Source organism: Vicia villosa, unplaced genomic scaffold, assembly GCF_029867415.1.
Source record: "Vicia villosa cultivar HV-30 ecotype Madison, WI unplaced genomic scaffold, Vvil1.0 ctg.002256F_1_1, whole genome shotgun sequence".
Taxonomy (NCBI): Eukaryota; Viridiplantae; Streptophyta; class Magnoliopsida; order Fabales; family Fabaceae; genus Vicia; species Vicia villosa.
This window is the reverse complement of record NW_026705877.1, coordinates 149,455-171,116: the sequence shown is the minus strand read 5'-3', so window position 1 is coordinate 171,116 and position 21,662 is coordinate 149,455. Positions and strand designations below refer to the sequence as shown.

Sequence of the window (21,662 nt, the reverse complement as noted above, 5' to 3'; positions counted from 1 at the left end):
ATATATATATATATATATTTTCAACTTATTAAAAAGTATTAAAATTAATTTATTTTATATACCAGAAACAGTGTATTATTGATAAAAAAAATTGTAAACAAGCTTATTTTTATATTTTGAAAAATAAGTATTATTGAATCAAATATTTTATAAATTATAAAAAATCAAAAATTATTTTTATATTTGGAAAAAAGTGTATTAAAATGTTGACCAAAATGAGATGTATCTAACTGTTGATTGATATGACTTAGTAGAAGTTTTAATTTTGTAACCTATTGTAATTTTGTTCGCCTACTGTTATTTTTCTTAGACCATTTACAATGGGTGTGTTGAAAAAATTATTCAATAGTTGAATAGGTGCAATGAAGTGTTGAATAAAAATTATACCTGACATATGGAGGAGCGCGATCTTTTTTGGGATTATTAACATACTCGTCTGTGAGTTGTGTCTTAAAACCTCTCCATCTCTCTCCTGCATATTTAATCCACTCCTTCTTCAACGGATCCTTGATTTTACCATCCTTGTCTTTAACACACCAATCTGGAATAGTGAAATGAATCTAAACATACAGTATATGGCATATGTTAGTATATATGTGATAATAAAATATAATAAAGTGTTGAATTTAAAATACCTGAACATCAGCCCATATAGCGTCTTTTGTTCCATCTTCTATGTCTTTCCACTCATCTTTCAAAATAGAACATTTCTGCCGAGCAAGAGATGCTATGTAACTCTTAAAATTTGCAGCATTTTTACCAACACCCGTACATTCATAAGTTCTTTGATCAAACTCGACCTTTATCTTTTCACCCGTTTGATGAACTTTGTCAATTTGTGTCATCATAGTTGGACCTCTAACTCTTTTTTTATTAGGATTACCAGATGAAGAGGACTTCTCGGTTGAATCAGCCATGTATCTGTTTAAGCAAAAACAAAATAATTAGAAATCAAATTAAACACAAGATAAAAACAAATAGACATAAAATTAAGCACGAGATAAAAACGATTAAACATAAAATTAGGCATAAAATTAAAACAATTAGAAATCAAAGAAATGTCGAATTAACTTATAAAAAACACCATACTAGTTCTCCCATATCCCTTCTTCATGATCTGTGCGAATAGCATGCACATCATCTTCTACATCTTCTTCAATGAAGGTAGGCACATTTGTTGAGAGAGGAGGAGTTTCGGAAATATCAAGATTCGCATCTTGATTTTCATCACTATCATGCACCTTTCCTTGTAGAACAACGGACCACCTTTTATTACAAGGATCTGTGACATAAAAAACTTGTTTTGCTTGAGATGCCATGATGAAAGGTTCGTCCGCATAAGCTAACTTGCTAAGATCAACCAATGTAACTCCAAATTCATCAATTCTTACACCACTATTGATATCAACCCATTTGCATTTAAATACCGGAACTTTAAACACAACATAATCAACTTCCCAAATCTCTTCAATCACTCCAAAGTAGGGTGTAGATGCCATAACCGGGTTTTTATCTTTAGCACTAGAGAAGTGCATGGACTCGGCCACAATCATAACCCCACTATTTTGTGTGGTACTACGGTCATCCTTTGCCTTTGTATAAAAGGAAGTTTTATTTATATCATATCCACTCCAAGTTATTATGTTGCATTTAGGCTCATAGGACAACCACTTAATTGTTTTTGAAGCACTATCATCACCAGCAATTTTTTCTTTAAACCACTCAGAGAAACTCTTATTATGCTCTTTTAACAACCCTCTTTCACTCATCTTGGGGTACTTTTTCTTTATGATGCTTTTGTGAGCAGATAAGTAAGGTTGAACTTCATCCGTGTTATTCAATATATACAAATGCGCTTGAACAACCACATCAATACTTAAGCTCTTGATCTTTAAACCTTGTGTACCCACACCCTCACATCTTCCATCATGACGAGACTTGGGAACCCCTACAACATTCACTTCCGACAAATAGTTAGAACAAAACTCAATTGCTTCTTCTGCAATGTACCTCTCAACTATCGATGCTTCCGGACGGTGTGGGTTCTTCGTATACCCTTTTAGTATCTTCATGTATCGCTCTATTGGATACATCCACCGTAAAAAAATTGGACCACATAATCTAATCTCCCTTACTAGATGAACAATCAAGTGAACCATAATGTCAAAAAATGAAGGAGGAAAAAACATCTCTAATTGGCACAAGATAACTGCAGCCTCATTTTCCAAATCTTCTAACTTTAATGGATCAATGGCTTTGCAACAAATTGCATTGAAAAACAGGCACAACCTAGTTATAGTCTTCCTAACATTGTTAGGCAATATCCCACGAATAGCCACTGGTAGTAGTTGTTGCATTAAGACATGACAGTCATGAGATTTTAAGCCAACTAATTTGAGATCTTTAACCGATACAAGCCTCTTGACATTTGATGAGTAACCATGCGGCACTTTGATACTTTCTAAACACTCACAAAAACTTGTTTTCTCTTTTTTCGACAAAGTGTAGCAGGCAGGAGGCAAATACGTCTTGTTACCTACATAATGTTATCATCAAGAATTTCAACAATTAAAGTTATGAAAATGGTATTTTAACATCAAAAGGTAATGATAGCTTAATTTGAACACATAGTAGGTACCTATATATTGTGGAGTTAGCTCTTCTCGTATACCCATCACGCCCAAATCTAGACGAGCATTAATACCATCCTTTGTCTTGCCTTGAATGTTGAGAAGTGTTCCGATTACACTATCACATACATTTTTCTCCACGTGCATCACATCAATACAATGTCTTACCTCAAGACTAGACCAATATGGAAGATCGAAGAAAACCGACCTCTTTTTCCATATATTTTTCGCAATAGGCTGCTTTTGGTACTTTCCAAAAACAGCAGTAATGCCCTGTTGTCGTTGATAAACTTCCTCTCCAGTTAAGGGCTTTGGAGCAACACCATACTCTTGTTCCCCATTGAAAGCTTTCCGCAATCTACGATATGGATGATAACGATTTAGAAATTTTCGATGCCCGAGATAAACAGTCTTCTTTCCTTTTTCAAGCTGATGGTAACACGTGTCTTTTTCACATATAGGACACGCTTTATGCCCTTTAACTTTATACCCAGACAAATTGCCATATGCCGGAAAATCGTTGATGGTGCAAAACAACATGGCACGCATATTGAACTGTTCACCAGAATGCGCATCGAAAACATCCACCCCTTCCTCCCACAACACTTTTAAATCATCGATCAGTGGACTTAGATAAACATCTATGTCGTTTCCTGGTTGTTTTGGGCCCGAAATCATCATGGATAACATCACGTATTTACGCTTCATGCACAACCTAGGAGATAGGTTGTAAATCATCAGAAGAACTGGCCAAGAAGTATGGTTAGTATTTAGATTACCAAACGGATTCATTCCATCAGTAGAAAGTCCAAGTCTAAGGTTTCTCGACTCTTTGCCAAAATTTGGAAACAAAGAATCTATTTTCTTCCATTGCAAAGAATCAGCTACATGGCGGATTTGTCCATCACATTTTCTTTCTTCTGCATGCCATCTAAGATTCTTTGCATCGTTTGCATTAGCGAATAATCTCTTGAACCTTGAAATTATTGGTAGGTACCATACCACTTTCGCGGGAGGACCCTTTTTGACCTCGTCATCATCACTAGATTCACCATGTCTCTTTTTGTAGCGTGACGCCTTGCACTTCGGACAATGGTTATAGTTTACATACTCTTTTCTGTATAATATGCAATCATTAGGACATGCATGTATCTTTTCATACTCCAAACCCATCGGACACAATATTTTCTTCGCCTCGTAATAACGACTTGGCAGTACGTTACCTTCTGGAAGCATTTGCGTCAACAGTTCAAGCAATTCGGTAAAACTTTTGTCTGTCCACCCGTTAATTGCCTTCAGATTAAACAATTTTAACACGGCCGACAAACGTGTAAAATTTGTGCATCCCGGGTACAAAGGTGTATCCTTGTCATTGCATAAACTATCATACGCATGTGCCCTCTTAAACGAATCTTGTCCAATATCACACATCATGTCTTCCAGACGATCATCCATTTCTACACTAACATTATCTCTTTGGGACACATTTGAATTTTCTACCACTTCACCGTGCCATATCCATTTTGTATAGTTTTGACAAATCCCTTCACAAATTAGATGATCCATGATTTTTTCCTTACTAAGTTTTGGTTCTTTATTTGCACAACGAACACATGGACAGAAAAATAGCGTAGGGTGACTATCTTCAGCATTACTTTTAGGAGGAGGAAGATCTTTTTTAGCATTACTTTCAGCAAACTCTAGAAATTCCATCACCCCATGTTCGTACTCATCACTTAATCGATTAGCTCTCATCCAACTACGATCCATACCTACAACGTAAACTTAATTAATACTTAGAATAAATTCTAAGTATAGTTTTTATATAATATCAAATAATTGTTATAGCATATGTTATGAGGTACGACACTTTAGGCTCACTAAAGTATTCTTTTAATTAATACTTAGAATCAATTCTAAGTATAGTTTTTATATAAAAAATAACAACGAGAGAAAAGTAATTTTACACATGATTTCAAATACTAGTATATGGGAGGGAGTACTAGTATACTTCAAGATAAGGTTCAAATACTAGTATATGGGAGGGAGTAATAGTATACTACAAGTATATATGGGAGGGAGTAATAGTATACTACAAGTATATATACTTCAAGATAAGGAAGATCTTTTTTAGTTAGAAAACTGTTAGATGATTACTAACTTGACTTGCTTGTCGTATATACGCTAGAGTCTATCATTTGCAAAGTTTAGATTGTGTATAATAACAAAGTGTGATCTAGCTTTCTCATTTCTACCATAGTGTTGTGTTTATATTTTTGCCATGCTCAATTCAACTTTAACATCTAAACAATAATTTTAAAATGACACTGTTTTAATTAGCTTCTCCAAAAAAAAAATTGTTATTAAAAAGTTGAGATTTTTAATCATGATAAACAAATGCAAAATAACTTCTAACAAAATCACTTTTTTTATTAAATTATTGAGAAATTTATTGAGAAATATAATAAAAGTAAACAAAATAACCAAATTCAACAACTTTGAGATTCAAATGTCAGTACTTTTCTCTTCACAAAACAATTACTAGTACTTAAGAAATCAATTCCCATGTATCCATAAACAAGTGCTATCACGTTCTTTCGAAGCAAAATTCATATAATCTAACAATATTGAAGTGATGACAGAGCTTTAATTAAGGTTCATGTTTTTTCTAACAAGAAAATACAATTTAGAGATTCAAACACTACATGATGGTTCCTCTGACAGTAACCACCACCAACCTTAGACAGAACCGAACTGTCTTGTTACAAGGTGAAGACATTACTCATAAGCCAACATGAATATTAAGTGAGTCACTGTTTAAATTACTCATAAGCCAACAGGAAAGGGGAACTTACCGGAGGCGGAGGACGGTACGGCCGGGGGCGGAGCGTACGGCCGGGGACGGAGCGTACGGCCGGGGGCGGAGTTTCGCGAAGGCGGAGCGGGTGCGGTGGTGAGGGGTCACGTGGAATGTGTTTTCGCGGTGAGGCAGGAAGAGAAGAATACAGAAATGTGTTTTGTGAGTGAGGGAGGTTAGGGTTTAGTGGAAATATTGGGAGACTTTTCCCATTGGGTATTATGTTGGGCGATGGGAAATCTGTTGCTAGTAGACTTTTCCCATCGGGTATTATATAACCTGATGTAACAGCCTTTATAAAAAAATTAGTTTTATTTACAGTAATGCCACCGTATATTTACTTTTCCCATCGGGTATTAAATGGGGTGATGGAAAATCTGTTTTGGTAGACCTTTTCCATCGGGTATTATATGGCCCGATGTAAAAGCCATTTTAAAAAATTTGGTTTTATTTACATTAATGCCACCGTGTAATGGATTTTTCAATTTTGGGTTATATTTCCCATCAGCTCCATTAAATACCTGATGTAAAATCCTTTGACAAATATTTTTCCCATCAGTTATCTTAATACCTGATGTAAAATCTTAAAACCAAATGTCTTATTTTTAGTAGTGTGTGGATTAATATGTGTTGAAAACATTCAATATGTTGAATGAGAAAAGTGTGGACCCACATATATTACTTTGTAAAATTTTATTGGTTGTTGTGATTGTTTAAAATGGTGGGATTGGGTGTTGAATTTTATTAAACAAAATCATTGTAGTGAGTAAAAATTAAATGAGTGTTGAATTATTATGTGGAAGAAAGAGAAAATGATGTGGAGAATAAAAAGTGAAAAAAAAGGGTGTTGAATATGCAAAGCATTGTACATAGCCTAACATAATTGGATTGACAATATACCAACTATGTTTATGTGAAGCATATCTATTCCAAAAATATTTTAGTGTTATTGCATGCATTATATATTTTTCTATTTTATGTTTTTTTTTCACGTATAAATAACATTTTATGTATAAATAACATTTTATGATATGTTTATAATTGGAAAAAAGTATATTGATGATATAAATACTTTTATAAACAATAATTTACATCTTTAAAAACCGTGCGTATCCGTGCGAATGCACGATCAATATCCATGCGCACGTACAAATATCCTATTAGTTTTGTGACAGATAATAAACCATAGATAAACGTCTTTTATATCTACGACTTTGGTTGTCACTAAAAAATTAAAAAATTAAAGAAAGTGTTTGTGCCATTTTAATAGAACTCGGAGTGAGTATAATGTTCCTCAAAATTTATCTTGTACACACAATTACTTAAGCATCTATAAAAGGTCAAAATTGTTGATGAAAAAAAGTGAAAATTATTTAATAGTAAGTATTTATTACTTTATAATAAGTTCATATAAATACAAGGACAACCAACAAATACACATCTCTATAATTGAAGATGGTTTGTGGCATAAAATGCAACCATACTAAGAAAGATCATATCATTATTAAGTGCATTAACACTAGGATCAACAATGTGTTCAGAATCCAGTTGAGTTTGGCACAAAGCAGGTCCATCACCAGCTACTTTAGCATCATAGCTTGCAGTTAGAGGATCCTCAAACACTTCAATTTTTGCAGATCGGAATGAACCAACCAAGTGATTGTAATGAGTTGTTGCACATTCTTTCATGGCGGTAGAAGAAGGGTACTTTTCAACCAATTTTTTGATTTCATTTTGGGCAGATCTACCCTTCTCCATTGCCATATCTAAGACGGATGTGCAAAGGGTAGGATAGTCTTTTGCTGAAGTGATTTTAGGGTTGTCTTGCATGAGTTTCATGCAAGGATCGTGGTCTTTCCCAGCATCATTGCATACAACTTCATACAGATTGGTACTTGGTGTAGGTGATGCTGAAATTGCATGAGAAATAAAGATTAAGGAAATTATAAGCAAGAAGGATGATTGTGTTGAATGATTCATTGTTCTTTTTTTTACTTAGTGATGGAAGATGGATAGTGGAAATTACCTTACTCTTTTAATTTATAGACATTTTAGAATTTGTATATCAAAATATTAATTTTATTTGATTTGATTTGATTTTTTAGTTATAGAATAATATATTTTCAAATAGTATAAATTTGATCTTTAAATAATATATAGAATAATATATTAGTATAAATTTATGGTTTATTTTTTATTAGAATTTATAAAATAAAATATTTTCATACCATTTTTAAAGGTAAAGTTATTTATCTAGATAAAAAATATATTTGTTTTCAAACATATTTACTTTTTGTTTAGTTTAGTAAAAGAAAATCAAACATTCCGTTTTGAATATATGAAATTTACCATTAAAAAAAAGCATATTAAAATAAAATCAAACATTGCATTTTGAATGTATGAAATTTACCATTTAAAAAAACGCATATTAAAATAAGGGTTAAGTATGTCTTTGGTCCCTATAAATATCTCAAATTTTATTTTTAGTCTCTATTAAAAAAATGGCATATTTTAGTCCTTATAAAAATTTTATGCATGCAGTTTTAGTCCCTGCTATTTTTTAAAATTTTGAAAACTGTTTAATCACCTTTAAACTTTTAAATTTTTGAATAATTTTTTATATATGTGTTTAGAATACTATAAAATATTTCTTTACCAAATTATATAATTTTTTAAAATGAGAAAAATTAAATATGAATTTTTTAAATTTCAAAAGATAATGATAAAAGTAATGCAAACATCGATTTAGAAATCAAATTTTGCGTTATTTTTTTTCGAGGAAATTTTTATAATGTTCTAAATATGTCTGTAAAATGATGATTCAAAAATACACATCGGTTTAACAGTAGGGACTAAAACTACATGCATAATAATATTGTAGGGACTAAAATATGTCATTTTTTTTAATAGGGACTAGAATCAAAATTTAATAATTTTATAGGGACTAAAAACATACTTAACCCTTAAAATAAAATCAAACATGGTATTTTAAATATATGAAATTTACCATTTAAAAAAATGCTTATATATATGATGATGTCAATCATATAAAGTTGCTCGTTTATTTTTTTTTTAAGAAAAATCAATTATTTAATTTTTTGTACTAGTTTTATATGTCATACTAAGTATCAAGTCAATTTAATTACAATATTAAAACATATGCGAAATGATTTTTTATCCTTTAATTAGAAATATACTCATGCATTCGCATGGATACAAGTTATTTAGTAGTGTCAAATTGTACTGCAAATTGAGAGTTATGTTTATGTATGTTTATCTATTTAGAATCTAATTGGTTGTATCCCATGACACTTCATAAAGTATTCCATTCACATTTTTTAACATTAAAGACAAGTGCAAATGAGTGATAACTCAACACCTACTTTGATAAGTTCTCTAAGCTATTTTAAGTTACTAGCGAGTCATCAACACATAGGCAAATGATGTTATATCATGTGCCATGACTTGTACATAGACACCATACTCAGAAATGCATTTGACGAATTATAAATCGACTAAGTATGAGTCAGTTTTCTTGTTCCACGTCCTAGGTGCATGTTTGATACCATAAAGGGATTAGTGAAACTTGTACACTTTCCATGCTTCCTCCTGTATCACAAACCCAAAAGGTTGTGAGACATATATCTTTTCATCTAAAGGACCATTCAAAATTGATAACTTCACATCTAAGTGAAATGTCGACCAACATTGCTTACATGCTAATTTTAACACCCCGATTTTATTTACTAGTAATTTTATTAATTATGTATTTTATTTAATTAATATATGACATAGTAATTAATTATGTGATTTTGTGAACATATATGTTATGCATGTTGGTTTATTGGGTGTGAAAATAATAGAATGAGTAATTGAGCCTAATAGTATGTTAGGAAGAGTAAAAGTGGGGGTAAGGATTAGTAAGCCCATATTAGAGATAATTATGTAGTAAGAGTTTTAGACAAAACAAGAGAAAATAGAAAGTTAGAAAGCGGAATGAAGAAAAGAGGAAAAAGAGGAGAAAGAAGAGAAAGGGAGAAGAGAAGAAGAAACCCTAGAAGAGAACTTCATCTAAGGTAAGAGTGAGTTTTTTTCATATGATTACGGGGAATATGATGTATGTAATGGGTAGTAACATGTGTAGGATTTGGAGATTTCAATTTATAGGTTTTGACATGTTAGGTTTTGATGTGCAATCCATGAAATTGATGTTTGAATCATGTTTTTATGCTAGTAATTGATACTACATGATCTATGGTTGTTTGGATGTGTTTTGTGGAAGAAAATCGTGGGAAAACAAAATTGTTCCGTAACAGATTTTTCTGGTTTTTTGTGAGCGGGCTTAGCGCGGTATAGGACGCTTAGCGCAGTTTAGAATGTAAAATTTTATATTTTAATGATTATCATTATCATTTTTTTTATCATGATTACCATTATAAAGTTAATTTTATAAGGTTTTGTTTTAGTAATTCTACAAGTTTAAAAATATAATTTTTTTAAGCAAAGTGGGAATATATTACTATAAAAAAATAGTTTTACACAAGGTGATCAAAAGATCAAACCCTCAAGGAAAACCATAAAAATATATAACATCAATTGCGTTATATGTTTAGGGCAATTATATTTCCAACCTCTATAAACAATGTCATCTATAATACTCTGTACATTATCTATATTAGTATTATGAGCAAAAACTATACTATTTCTCCTAATCCATATGCCATACAAAGTCTCAGTGAAAGCAATCTTCATGACACTAGCTGTCCATCCTTTCTTTGAAACAACCTACAGTATCCAGTGCAATTCCTCAGGCCATGGTAAAGGCTGGTGACTGTTATTGAGCCATATCAGGACCTGACTCCATATAGCAGCAATATAACTGCATTCAAAAAACAAATGAGGAATGTTTTCCTCAGCACTATGGTAGAAGCTGCATGAGTTGTCAGATATCATGTTAAACTTTAGTAATCTATCTTTAACTGCATGAGTTTTATAAAATGTAGTTTTTATTCATCCATAATCTGATGGTTTTATATATTATAAATATATAGTTATTAACTTATAAGAAAACAAAAAGACTTAGTGTGTTTCAAGAGTTTCTTACGTGATGCAATTTACGTGTTTCAAAAAATAGAACTAATTATATTTTGATATCAGCAAAAGGAGTCAAAATGGAAATACAAACTCAAATGGAAATACAATAAAATTAAAATAATTAAGTTTTTATTTTGTTTACGCAGTTAAAATTAGATATCAAAAATTAATATATTTAATGAAACTTTAAATTTGTAAAGTAATATATAGAAGATAATATTCAATTTATACTTATATAGTATAACAAAGATAAAGAAAATAAATAATATTTAGATGAAAAAATTATTCGATAAATAATTTATTATTATAGTAGTTATAAAGCATTTAAATTAACATTATCTCGATTATTTAAAATAATTTGATTTAAAATTAAATAAATATTTTATTTATTTATTAAAAGTAAAATGAATTATATAATTATTATTTGATATTATTAGTGCATAATTATAATTGTCACATTTTAATTGTCACATTTTTCTATTATTATTCATAATATTGATATTAATAGTGCATTATTATCGTCACATTTTTAATGCTATTAAATTCGATATTAATAGCCCGTTATTATTGTTACTTTACTCAATTACCTTTTTTTTACAGTAAGAAATTAAACCATTTCATTAATAATAAAATTGTGAATACATGTAGGTATATGTTAAAAATGTGAAAAATAGCAAGAGATGGAGCCACCTTTGCCAAAGCATGACCAACCTCATTAGTTTGTCTTCTAATAAACTTAACATGAAAGTTTCTAACAGGTTGAGTCAAAAGCTGATGACAGACTCCAGTAATGGCGCTGAAATCCGAGTCGTTTGGCTTGGGAATAGTCACATTATCCACTATAGTTTTAGAATCTGACTCGAATTCCACATTATCATAACCAAGATCTAACACCCATTTAATAGAATCCAAGAGACCTAGAGCTTCACCAGTATCAACATTAGTAATAGGCGAAAAGCATTCAGTCCGGACTACAATAAACGTACCTTCATCGTTTCTGATACAAGCACATATACCGACCTTATTAGTAGAAAAAGATGCATCAATGTTGCATTTAAATGACCTTAGGGTGGATTACAATAATTAGTATCAATTGTCGGCTTCTCTATGGGAGAAGCTATGTTTCTAACTTGTTGGGCGTCTCCTAGACCTGATAAAAGATGAGAAACTCGCATGCAAATATTATCTAGAGACTCCTTAATTTGATTCCAAAGAGTATTGTTTTTACTTTTCTAAATACTCCACATAATAGTTGAAATAACCTTTTGATTTTCATGATTAGAGACCTGCATAAAAGAAAACACAACAGAAATAAATTCTCACCCGTCATTAACCAGCTGCTGAATAGTGTGCCAGAGCCCTACTTTTTCCCAGCAGACGATACTCTTAGGACACTGAAAATGTAAGTGATTATTATTCTAATATCCATTCCACATATCACACAACTATCAGGACACCCGACACCTTTGTCAATGAGACGTGTTCTAGTAGGCACACGATTTCTACATAAACGTCAAAGAAAATTGTTGACTCTTGGAGGGATCTTCATCTTCCAAATTAAATTCCAATTTTCATTAATACGAAGATGAGAGGTGTCAATGGCTTTGTTAATAGAGTAACGATAGGCACTACGCACAGAAAAAATACCGTTCTTTTCAACATTCCAGACTAATTTATCATCGTGGACCGCTTTCAATAAAGGAGTGTTGACAATTTTTTGCGTCACTCCACCATCTACTAACATATAAATAAAGTTCAAATTCCACTATTTACTGTTCGAGCTAATAAGATCTGAAACTTTAAGATTTGCCGCCATCGGATTATCAGGCCACGAATTAGTAACCGCAAAGCTATTATGTAACTAGTTTTGATCTCAAACCGGTATGTACTCTCCTGTACCAATACTCCACTTGTAACCTCCTTTCACCATAAATTTAGCACTCCATATACTACGCCAAACATAACTCGGATTATGACCAATCTTTGATTTTAGAAAATCACAATTTGGGAAATATCTATCCTAGTAGAGACGCAAAACCAGAATGTTAGGATTAGTCATAAGACTCCAAACTTGTTTACTTAACATGGCATAATTAAAAACACTTATATTTTTTAACCCCATACCACCGACGTTCTTAGGCATAGACAGCCGGTTCACGATAACCAATGTATACGTTTATAACTATCTCTTTTATGACCCCACCAGAACAAATTCAACATTTTCTCAATTTCATCACTCAAAGTGGAAGGAAGTAAGAAAATACTCATAATATATGTCGGAATAGATTGGAGGACAAATTTTATGAGTGATTCCCTACCTGCTTGAGAAAGACTTCGACTACTCCAAGAATTTATCTTCTTCCAAATTCTATCTTTGATAAACTTGAAAGTAACTTTTCTGTTTCTCCCTATCATAGATGGGACTCCAAGGTATTTCCTAGTACCCAAAACTTATTGAACTCCTAATGTGCCAACCATAGGATTTTTAAGAACATGATCAACATTCCTACTATAATAGAATTCGGACTTCTGGAAATTGATAGTATGACCGAAAGCTTCTTAATAAGTGGTAAGAATAATCTTCATCATATTAGCTTCACTAAGAGTTTCTTTGAAGAAAAGAAAACACTCGTCGACAAAGAGTAAATGAGAGATAATGGGAGCATTCTTACAAATTCTTACACCGTGAATATCCCCTCGCACTTCTGCTTATTTAATAAGCGCTGAAAGGCCTTCAGAGCACAAAATAAAAAAAATACGGGGACAAAGGATCACCTTGCCTCAATCCCCGACCCGAGACAATCGGACCCACCATGTTTCCATTCACACCCACAGAATAATCAATAGTTTCCACACAAAGCATAATCCACCCAATCCATTTCTGACACAAACCCCTAGTGGAAAGCACATCCTTAAGATAGTCCCAATCAATCCTACCGTAAGCTTTGCTGACAAACTCAATTACCTTATTATCAATGAATAATTTATTATTATAATAATTTTTAACATGTAACAAATTAATAAGTTGTGATTTAGTATAGTTTTAATGTTTAAAGTAAACTTATGAAAAAATTATTCGATAAATAATTTATTATTATAGTAGTTTTAAAACATTTAAATTAATATTAACTCGATTATTTAAAACAATTCGTTTTAAAAATTGAATAAATAATTTTATTTATTTACTAGATTTAAAATAAAAATGAATTATCTTAAATTTTTATTAGAAAGGGTTAGATCAATTATTTTATTACTTGATTATTATTATTTTTTTTATAAAAAAACTAAAGATATATTAACCAGAAAAACACATTCCTTGTACTAGAAGAATGACTCGAAACAAAGTTACATCAACAACAGAATAAAAAGCAACCAAAAACCTCCTAACAAAACTACCCACCAGTGTTAGAAATATTGTAAATCAACGCAAAATGATGACATGTGAGACTTCAACCACCAAAAAGAGTGAAATTGAACCTTCTCACATATCTATTTTAATATATAAAAATCAATTACCACCAAATTCCCTTAATTACCCTAATCACAATCAATTAAACATGGTTTTACATACCCCTGAGCGTAATTTTACATCTAATCATGATTACATTCTAACATCCAATTTAATGCAAAACTTCTTTATTGGAACACGCTTTTTTATTGCATCGGTGGATTTTCATTGGGTCAGAGATAGAGCCAAGTGAAGTCTGCATAATTTCAAATTTGCATACCTTTTCCATTCCTCTCATTCAATTTCTTTTGCCTCCTCATTCAATTTCGTTTGCCTCTTGAATCCTATAATAACTACATAATGCATCTCTCATCCACAAGTTCAACCCTAAACCCATTTGCTTTATTCCATACACAACAGTATTTTTATTGCTTTTACGGTTTAATGTATTGGGAATTGTTGAACCATTGTATGAGTCCCTCCATCTATCTTTTGCATCACATTTTCTTCTTTCATTCTTTGTTATTTATTTCCACCTTCTTCATTCTTTGTATTCTCAATTTTTTATTCTCTTCCTTTGCTCCTCATTCACTGCTCTGCCATCATTCAGTTGCTCTGCTTAACTTCAGATCTTACTATTCTGCATATCTACGAATTTGATTTTCAATTTTAATTTCTGATTCTCTAATATAATTTTTGTTTGTTTCAGGATTTTAAATTCAGATACGTGAAGACAAAAGTTTTGCTTTATAATAGATTTGTGATTTGCACCATCATCTGCATTCAGTTTCCTTACCTTTAATTCATTAATGTATTTTTTTCAGTGACAAAGAGTGGAAAATTTGACTGCATCAAGATATTAACGACCACAAAGAAACGTGGAGTTGATTTAATGAGATAAGAAAGAGAGTATGGTGTTTACTTGATTTTATTACCATAGAGAAGACATAAATCAGAGAAAGAAAAAATGATTTTGGATTGAAATAAGCACTTTTTATAAGTGTTTTTGGAGATAAAAAGTTATTTTTACGTTGCTGCACACAAAATTTACATCACTGCATTCTCTTTCCTTCCTCATGGTTACTTCTTTTTTTTTTTTTTTAATTTTTAATTAAATGGTGAAATGTCATTTCTTACTTGATTTGAAAAATTCAATATAAAAATAATTAAGATTATTTTTATTAATTATTATTGTTAATTAAGAGTCGTTAGTTTTAATTATTAAGATTTAGTTTTTTTAATAAATAAAGTGAAAGGTTTTAATTTTCCCACTTTATTTTTCTAAACTCTTAACTTTTCATTTTTCTACATTACTCTTACTTTATTTTTTTGAAAAAGAAAAAAAAATATGAGAAATAGAAAGTGGAAAAGTTTAATTACTTTTATTAAATATTTTGTTATATTATATGAGTATAGAATGAGTATTATCTTCTAAATATTGCTTTAAAAATTTAGGGTGTTATTGTATATATTAATTTTTAATATATAAGACCATCAAATTATCTACTATTTATATAAGAAAATCAATAGCTGATTTAAGGTCATTTTTCATACCTTAATTATCTCATTAATCTCTAAACAATTCTTAGGTTCTATATCAATAATGACATTCATTAATCTCTAAACAATTCTTAGGGTCTATATCAATAATGACATTAATCCACAGAATCTTTTTACGGCTATATAATTAATATTCTTAATTATTTGTTTTTTTCCAAAAATTGCAATTGTCTTTTGGTATTGAATGAGAATATGAAAAATGAATGAGAATATGAAAAAAAAGACAATAATTGAATGAGAATATGAAAATATTAATTGAATGATAATAAGAAAAATATTTATTTAATGATAATAAGAAATCGGAAGGCAATAATTTTTTATAAATGAATATTTTACATGGACAATAAAATACACAAAAATCACAAGATCATTTTTGTCCTATAAAAATGGATTTAATAAATTAAGTATGATTTTTTATAAATTTATCTTAAAAAAATATCATAAATTAAAAGAAAATAATTATATTTAATATTATGACTTAATACAAGAAAAAAAATACTTAACTCCTTCTGATAAGAATTTCTGATGATTAATTTTGATTTCAAACTAATAGATAAAAAATATTTATTTAATATTTGATCTAAATTATCTTAAAATAATTGGAATATTCTTACATTACCAAAATATAAAATGGTATAATCCATATATATTTTTTTAATTTTCTTATATATGTAATTCATATAAATACTTATTAATAAAACGTTAAATTAATTAATTCAATTTTATTTTGATTTTCAATTTTTTTTTTGATTTAGAGTGTCAATTTTATAGGCAACAATAATTTGCTTCTATAAAAATTGTTTCAATCAATTAAGTATGATTTCTTTTATAAATTTTTTAAGCAAAAATATCATATACCTGATAAAAAATGATATATATTATTATTACATGATACAAATAAAAATAAAATTGACATGAAAAAATGTTAGCATTTATTTATGATAAGATGTTAACATTTATTCTAAAAGTTGATACATATATTTGTTTTTATTAAAAAAACATGAGAAAATTATGATTGATGAATAAACAAATTTTTTTATGAAAGACACAAATTTATTTCTTTTTTATATTTAAAACAAAAGGACAAGATATCAACTTTTATATATTTATTTACTATTTATAAAAATATTATATATAAGTAGTGTACATCCTCATATTTAATTCTTTAAAAAAAACTTTTAATATATTTAATTGAAAAAAATGGGTATATGAATTTCACCGGAGAGTTTAAAATTGGGATTGCAATTTTCTCACGTAAAATTTCAAAAGGAAGGATAAGATTTCACGGGAGAGTTTGACTACGATTCTCTCATATAAAAATTTCACCAAAAATAAAGTGTCTTCATGGTTCGGAGGACCATCTTAAATTCCAATAAATTAAATATATGGTTCACTGAAGTTCAATGGAGAGTTAAAAAAGGATTAGGATTTGATTTAATTCATAAATTAAATATGATTTTTCAATTTATTTATTTCAATCTAAATTAAAAATTAACTACACACAAATAATTATAAAATGCATTAAATTATTACGTGTCAAATATTTACGTTCCAATTAAATTATTACCATTTTTATTATGTGACTCTTTACGTGCCAAATATTTATGTTTCAAATAATTAAATCATGCTTTGTTTCAAATAATTAAATCATGCTTTGTTTCTTTTTCCAATTTAATTATTTTGATTCTCAATGTTAATTGTAGCTAACCAGTCTTAAATGCATTATTACTTTAAATATATATATATATATATATATATATATATATATATATATATATATATATATATATATATATATATATATATATATATATATATATAGGGGACGACTCAAGTGAGAACACTTGGTTATTATGAGAAATGAGAACAATGAATCACGACCATTTAATTTGATTTTAATGGACTGGATTGGTTTCTCTTTCTAAGATCCTTAATATTTAATGGACTAGATCTTAGAAAGAGAAACCAATCCAGTCCATTAAAATCAAATTTAATGGTCGTGATTCATTGTTCTCATTTCTCATAATAACCAAGTGTTCTCACTTGAGTCGTCCCCATATATATATATATATATATATATATATATATATATATATATATATATATATATATATATATATATATATATATATATAATCATATTTGACCTAAAGTCTTTTCCCAAACCCTATTATACTTCCAACAGTTTTTCTCGGTTAAAGAAATTAACATATTGGAAACAGAAAATTAACCTTTTGAATTCCCACTCTATTCATTCATCAAATTTTTGTTTCAATTTATAGTAGATTTATGATTCACACCAACCTCTGCGTTTGGTTTACTTGCCTTTTATTTATTAATGTATTTTTTTCAGTGACAAAGAGTAGAAAATTTGACTACATCAAGAACATTAACAAAAAAAAGTGGAGATGGTTCGATGGGAGAACAATCTCATTTTTCATTAAATTTTCATAATAATCAACATTAAGAGTTTATTAATAACAATTATACATTAATCAACCTAATAAAAATATTATGTTGAGTTAACAGCCCCAAATTTAATATTAAAATTAATATATAATAATAATATCTCTAAAAGTTATTTATGGCTAAAAACATTCACACGATTAACTTTTTTTTTTTTTGTTTTCCAATCCTAATTTATTTAATAAAATATTAAATAGTTTTATTTTATTTTATCGCAATAAAGGACCCAATAGAGGTAGATTTTAGTTGTAGTAGGTTTTAGTTGTAGGTGGTAATAATTAATAGTCTTTTTAATTAGAAGTTTGAAGAAAATGTTATTGGGAATATGTAGTTTTAGGTGATAATAATTAGTCTTCTTTTTTTTAACATTTGCAATTATTAATATTTTTTAAGAAATAATTGATCTACTATTATAATAACTACTATCATAATAAGAAAATCGATGTCTACCAAAATTAATTTCATGTCCAAGTTTAAACAAATATTTTAATCCGATTTTCATGCCTTCAATTGTCTTTTTTTCATCATCAACTCATATTAGCATGCCTTATGTCTTTAATATTTGACAATATCTAAAAACAATCATTATTTCTTTTGCATGCTACAAGTTTTCCAATCAATTCCAAGATCTAAAAGTAATCATTACGGTTAATTAATCATAAAAAAGTGAAATTCATATAACTCTCTACCTTCCATACAATATCAACAAATATATATTACCTTGACATAATTTAAATTCAAATAGAGGAATCAATATAAAATAATTGTAAATAAACATACAAAAAAGATTTTGTATAGAATTAAAAATTAAAAATTAAATGCATATAACACCTTTCAATACGCATTATTGTATCTTTCCCATTGAAAATAGTTGACATTACTTCTAATTTATATTCATTTCTTTAATATCTATAAAAAAAATATTTGACATTAATTCTAATTTATATTCATTTCATTAAATATATCAAATATAAAGAAAGAGTTGGTATATAAATCTTTTTCTGTCAAGATTATAAATAAAATTATACGTTATTTTTTATTTAATAAATGTTCTATTTTTGTTATTGGATATGCAATTTGAATTAAATATTTTTGCTGTTTTTATTTCATTACATTAGTATTTTTGATTCGGTATGAGTAGCTAACACAAATATGAGAATTTAACGACATATATGTGATAAGTAACATTAATATTAATAATTTACATCTTTTGTATAAATTTTTCTTTGGTAAATCAAATTAAATATATATTTAAAGTTAAATAATGAGATTTAAATGTGTTGCATAGAATTATAATATGTCATTTCATTATTTTTTGTTTCTTGACTTATATAGATGTTATAATTTTTTTTGCAATTTTTTATTTTGATAATTTGAATTTGCAATTTGAATCATGCTCATAAAAAGGCGGGTAGACATACTAGGGGTGAGAGCCCATAAAAATTGTTGATAATGTACGTCTGCGGAAAAAAAGGCGGGTAGACATACTAGGGGTGGGAGCCCATAAAAATTGTTGATAATGATAGTACATAATAACTACATTATCTCAATTTTTATTTATTTTTTTACTTTTTATCAAGAACTATATTTTTTCAGAGTTAAAATTGTAATCGACAATAATAATTAATTATCTCTAATATTATTTTAATTTTTATCCAACATAAATATCATCATTTTTTTTTAAATATTAATATTGATATGATAATCATCATTGAAGAAATTATTTCGCTTAATTAATATATATTTTAATATAATTTTTTAACTATAACCATATTATATTTATTTAATATTTATACCGACTTTACGTGACCCGTGCGGGCGCACGGGTCCTTTACTAGTTGTCATCAAAGCAAGACTCTTATTCTAGAAAACCCGCATGTTCCGCGTTTTCCAAATTAACAAAAAACTGTTTGCCCAAATAAAAATTACTATGAAGATATAATACTGAAATAAATAGTTAGCAAAAATAACGATAGTCGGATATGCACAATTTATCCTTAAAAAAAAACTTTTAAAAGCATATCTTACCTTTGGTCTTATTGTCTTATTTATTAAGAAAATTTTATTTATTTATTTTTAAAAAATTGAATAACTAATATAATTGAACCATATATAGACCCAACACTTTAATAATTTAATAAATTAATTTTTATTTTTTATAAGGGTAATGCTAACGAGTGTCTCCGAGCGATAGTTAAGAGATTAAAAGGGTAAGTTGAGTATCGTTTAATAGACTATAAAAATAAGTTTTTTTATCCAAAATATATATGTGTATTCAATGAATTGAAAACACAAATAATTAATTCGTGATATTCATTGTATTGAAGTTTTTTTATCCAAAATATATATGTGTATTCAATGAATTGAAAACACAAATAATTAATTCGTGATATTCATTGTATTGAATTTATAATATTTTCTTTATTTAAAATGTTTAACAAGTGTCCTTGAACTAGGGGCACTAGTTAGCATTATCCTTTTTATAAATAAGACGATAGAGGAGTATTCAATGTATTTAATTTTCCTAAAATAGTCAACAAACATGTTTATTTTAGAGTAAAAAAAGTTAATGTATGAAATAAAGGCTCAGTTTGGTAAGACATGTTTTCGAGCTTATAGCTTATGTCTTATGTCTTATAAGCTCATATGATGATTTAGACCCGTTTGGTAACGGTCTTTTCATCACGAGCTTATAGCTTATTTTACTAGCTTATAGCTTATTTTCTAGACGTTATTTCAAATAGCGTTTTAGCTTATGTCTTATAGCTTATTACTTTTTCTTCCTTTTTTATCCTTATTATTTTAATTAAAATCCATTTTTAACCTTTATAATTTATTTTAATTTAAAATAAAATAATTATATATTAAATATCTTTTATGTCATTTTACATTTATAAGTTAATTGAACCGCTAATTTTACCAAATACTTCAATGAGCTTATAAGCTATCAGTCTCAACCATCCGCTATAAGCTATAAGTCATCAGTCATCAGCCATCAGTCATAAGTTATAAGCTATCAGCTAGCTTATCAGTCAATCGCTATTTTTACCAAACAGACCCAAAATTATTATTTTTTGACTAGATTAATCCTAGATGTGACTATTTCCAAAAATGTATACAATAATGTCTATAAATTCTGATCTGGAGTAACCTCCATCGTCATTATTATTCACAAAAGAGAAAAATGGCACCTTCAACCTATTTCCTTTTGTTGCTCACCATTTCAATGATCTTTATTTCTCATGCTCTTTCACCATCACCAAATTCCATGTTGTACCAAATTATATGTAAAAAAAACACAGATCTGAAAAACTTTGAACAGCGTTGCCTTAAACTTTTAAAGCCCTACCCTCAAATCACATCAGCCAAAGATTATCTTACCTTTACCAACTTATTTTTAAAAATGGTGGGATTAAAGAAGGCAATAAAAGCCCAAATTCAATTCAAAGAAATGATGAACAAGTATCCAGCTTCTCAAGCAATCAAAGAATGTGCAATCAACGATTACCATACGGTGGTTAACAATTTAGACATTGCGTACTTGGAGCATCCAGATACTATGAGCTTAGATATTAATTATGCAATGGATGCACTTAAAATGTGCCAA

The 21,662-nt window shown here is 28.8% G+C and overlaps 1 protein-coding gene across 1 annotated transcript; it reads right to left on the bottom strand.

The window, feature by feature from the left end:
* Positions 1-1,088: 1,088 nt before the first annotated feature.
* Positions 1,089-4,641, bottom strand: LOC131638292 (uncharacterized). Its single transcript, XM_058908845.1, has 2 exons — positions 2,639-4,641; positions 1,089-2,536 (listed from the first exon to the last, which is right to left on the bottom strand). Exons 1-2 carry the CDS (start codon positions 4,398-4,400, stop codon positions 1,089-1,091), a joined length of 3,210 nt encoding a protein of 1,069 aa, XP_058764828.1. The 5' UTR covers positions 4,401-4,641.
* Between the last annotated feature and the right edge of the window lie 17,021 nt (positions 4,642-21,662).

What these genes read in the sequence shown, in the direction of transcription:
- LOC131638292 (XM_058908845.1), bottom strand. Translation starts at nt 4,400, where the DNA reads ATGGATCGTAGTTGGATGAGAGCTAATCGATTAAGTGATGAGTACGAA. An exon ending in GCTAACTCCACAATATATAG is followed by an intron (nt 2,537 to 2,638) that starts GTACCTACTATG and finishes AACATTATGTAG; the next exon opens with GTAACAAGACGTATTTGCCT.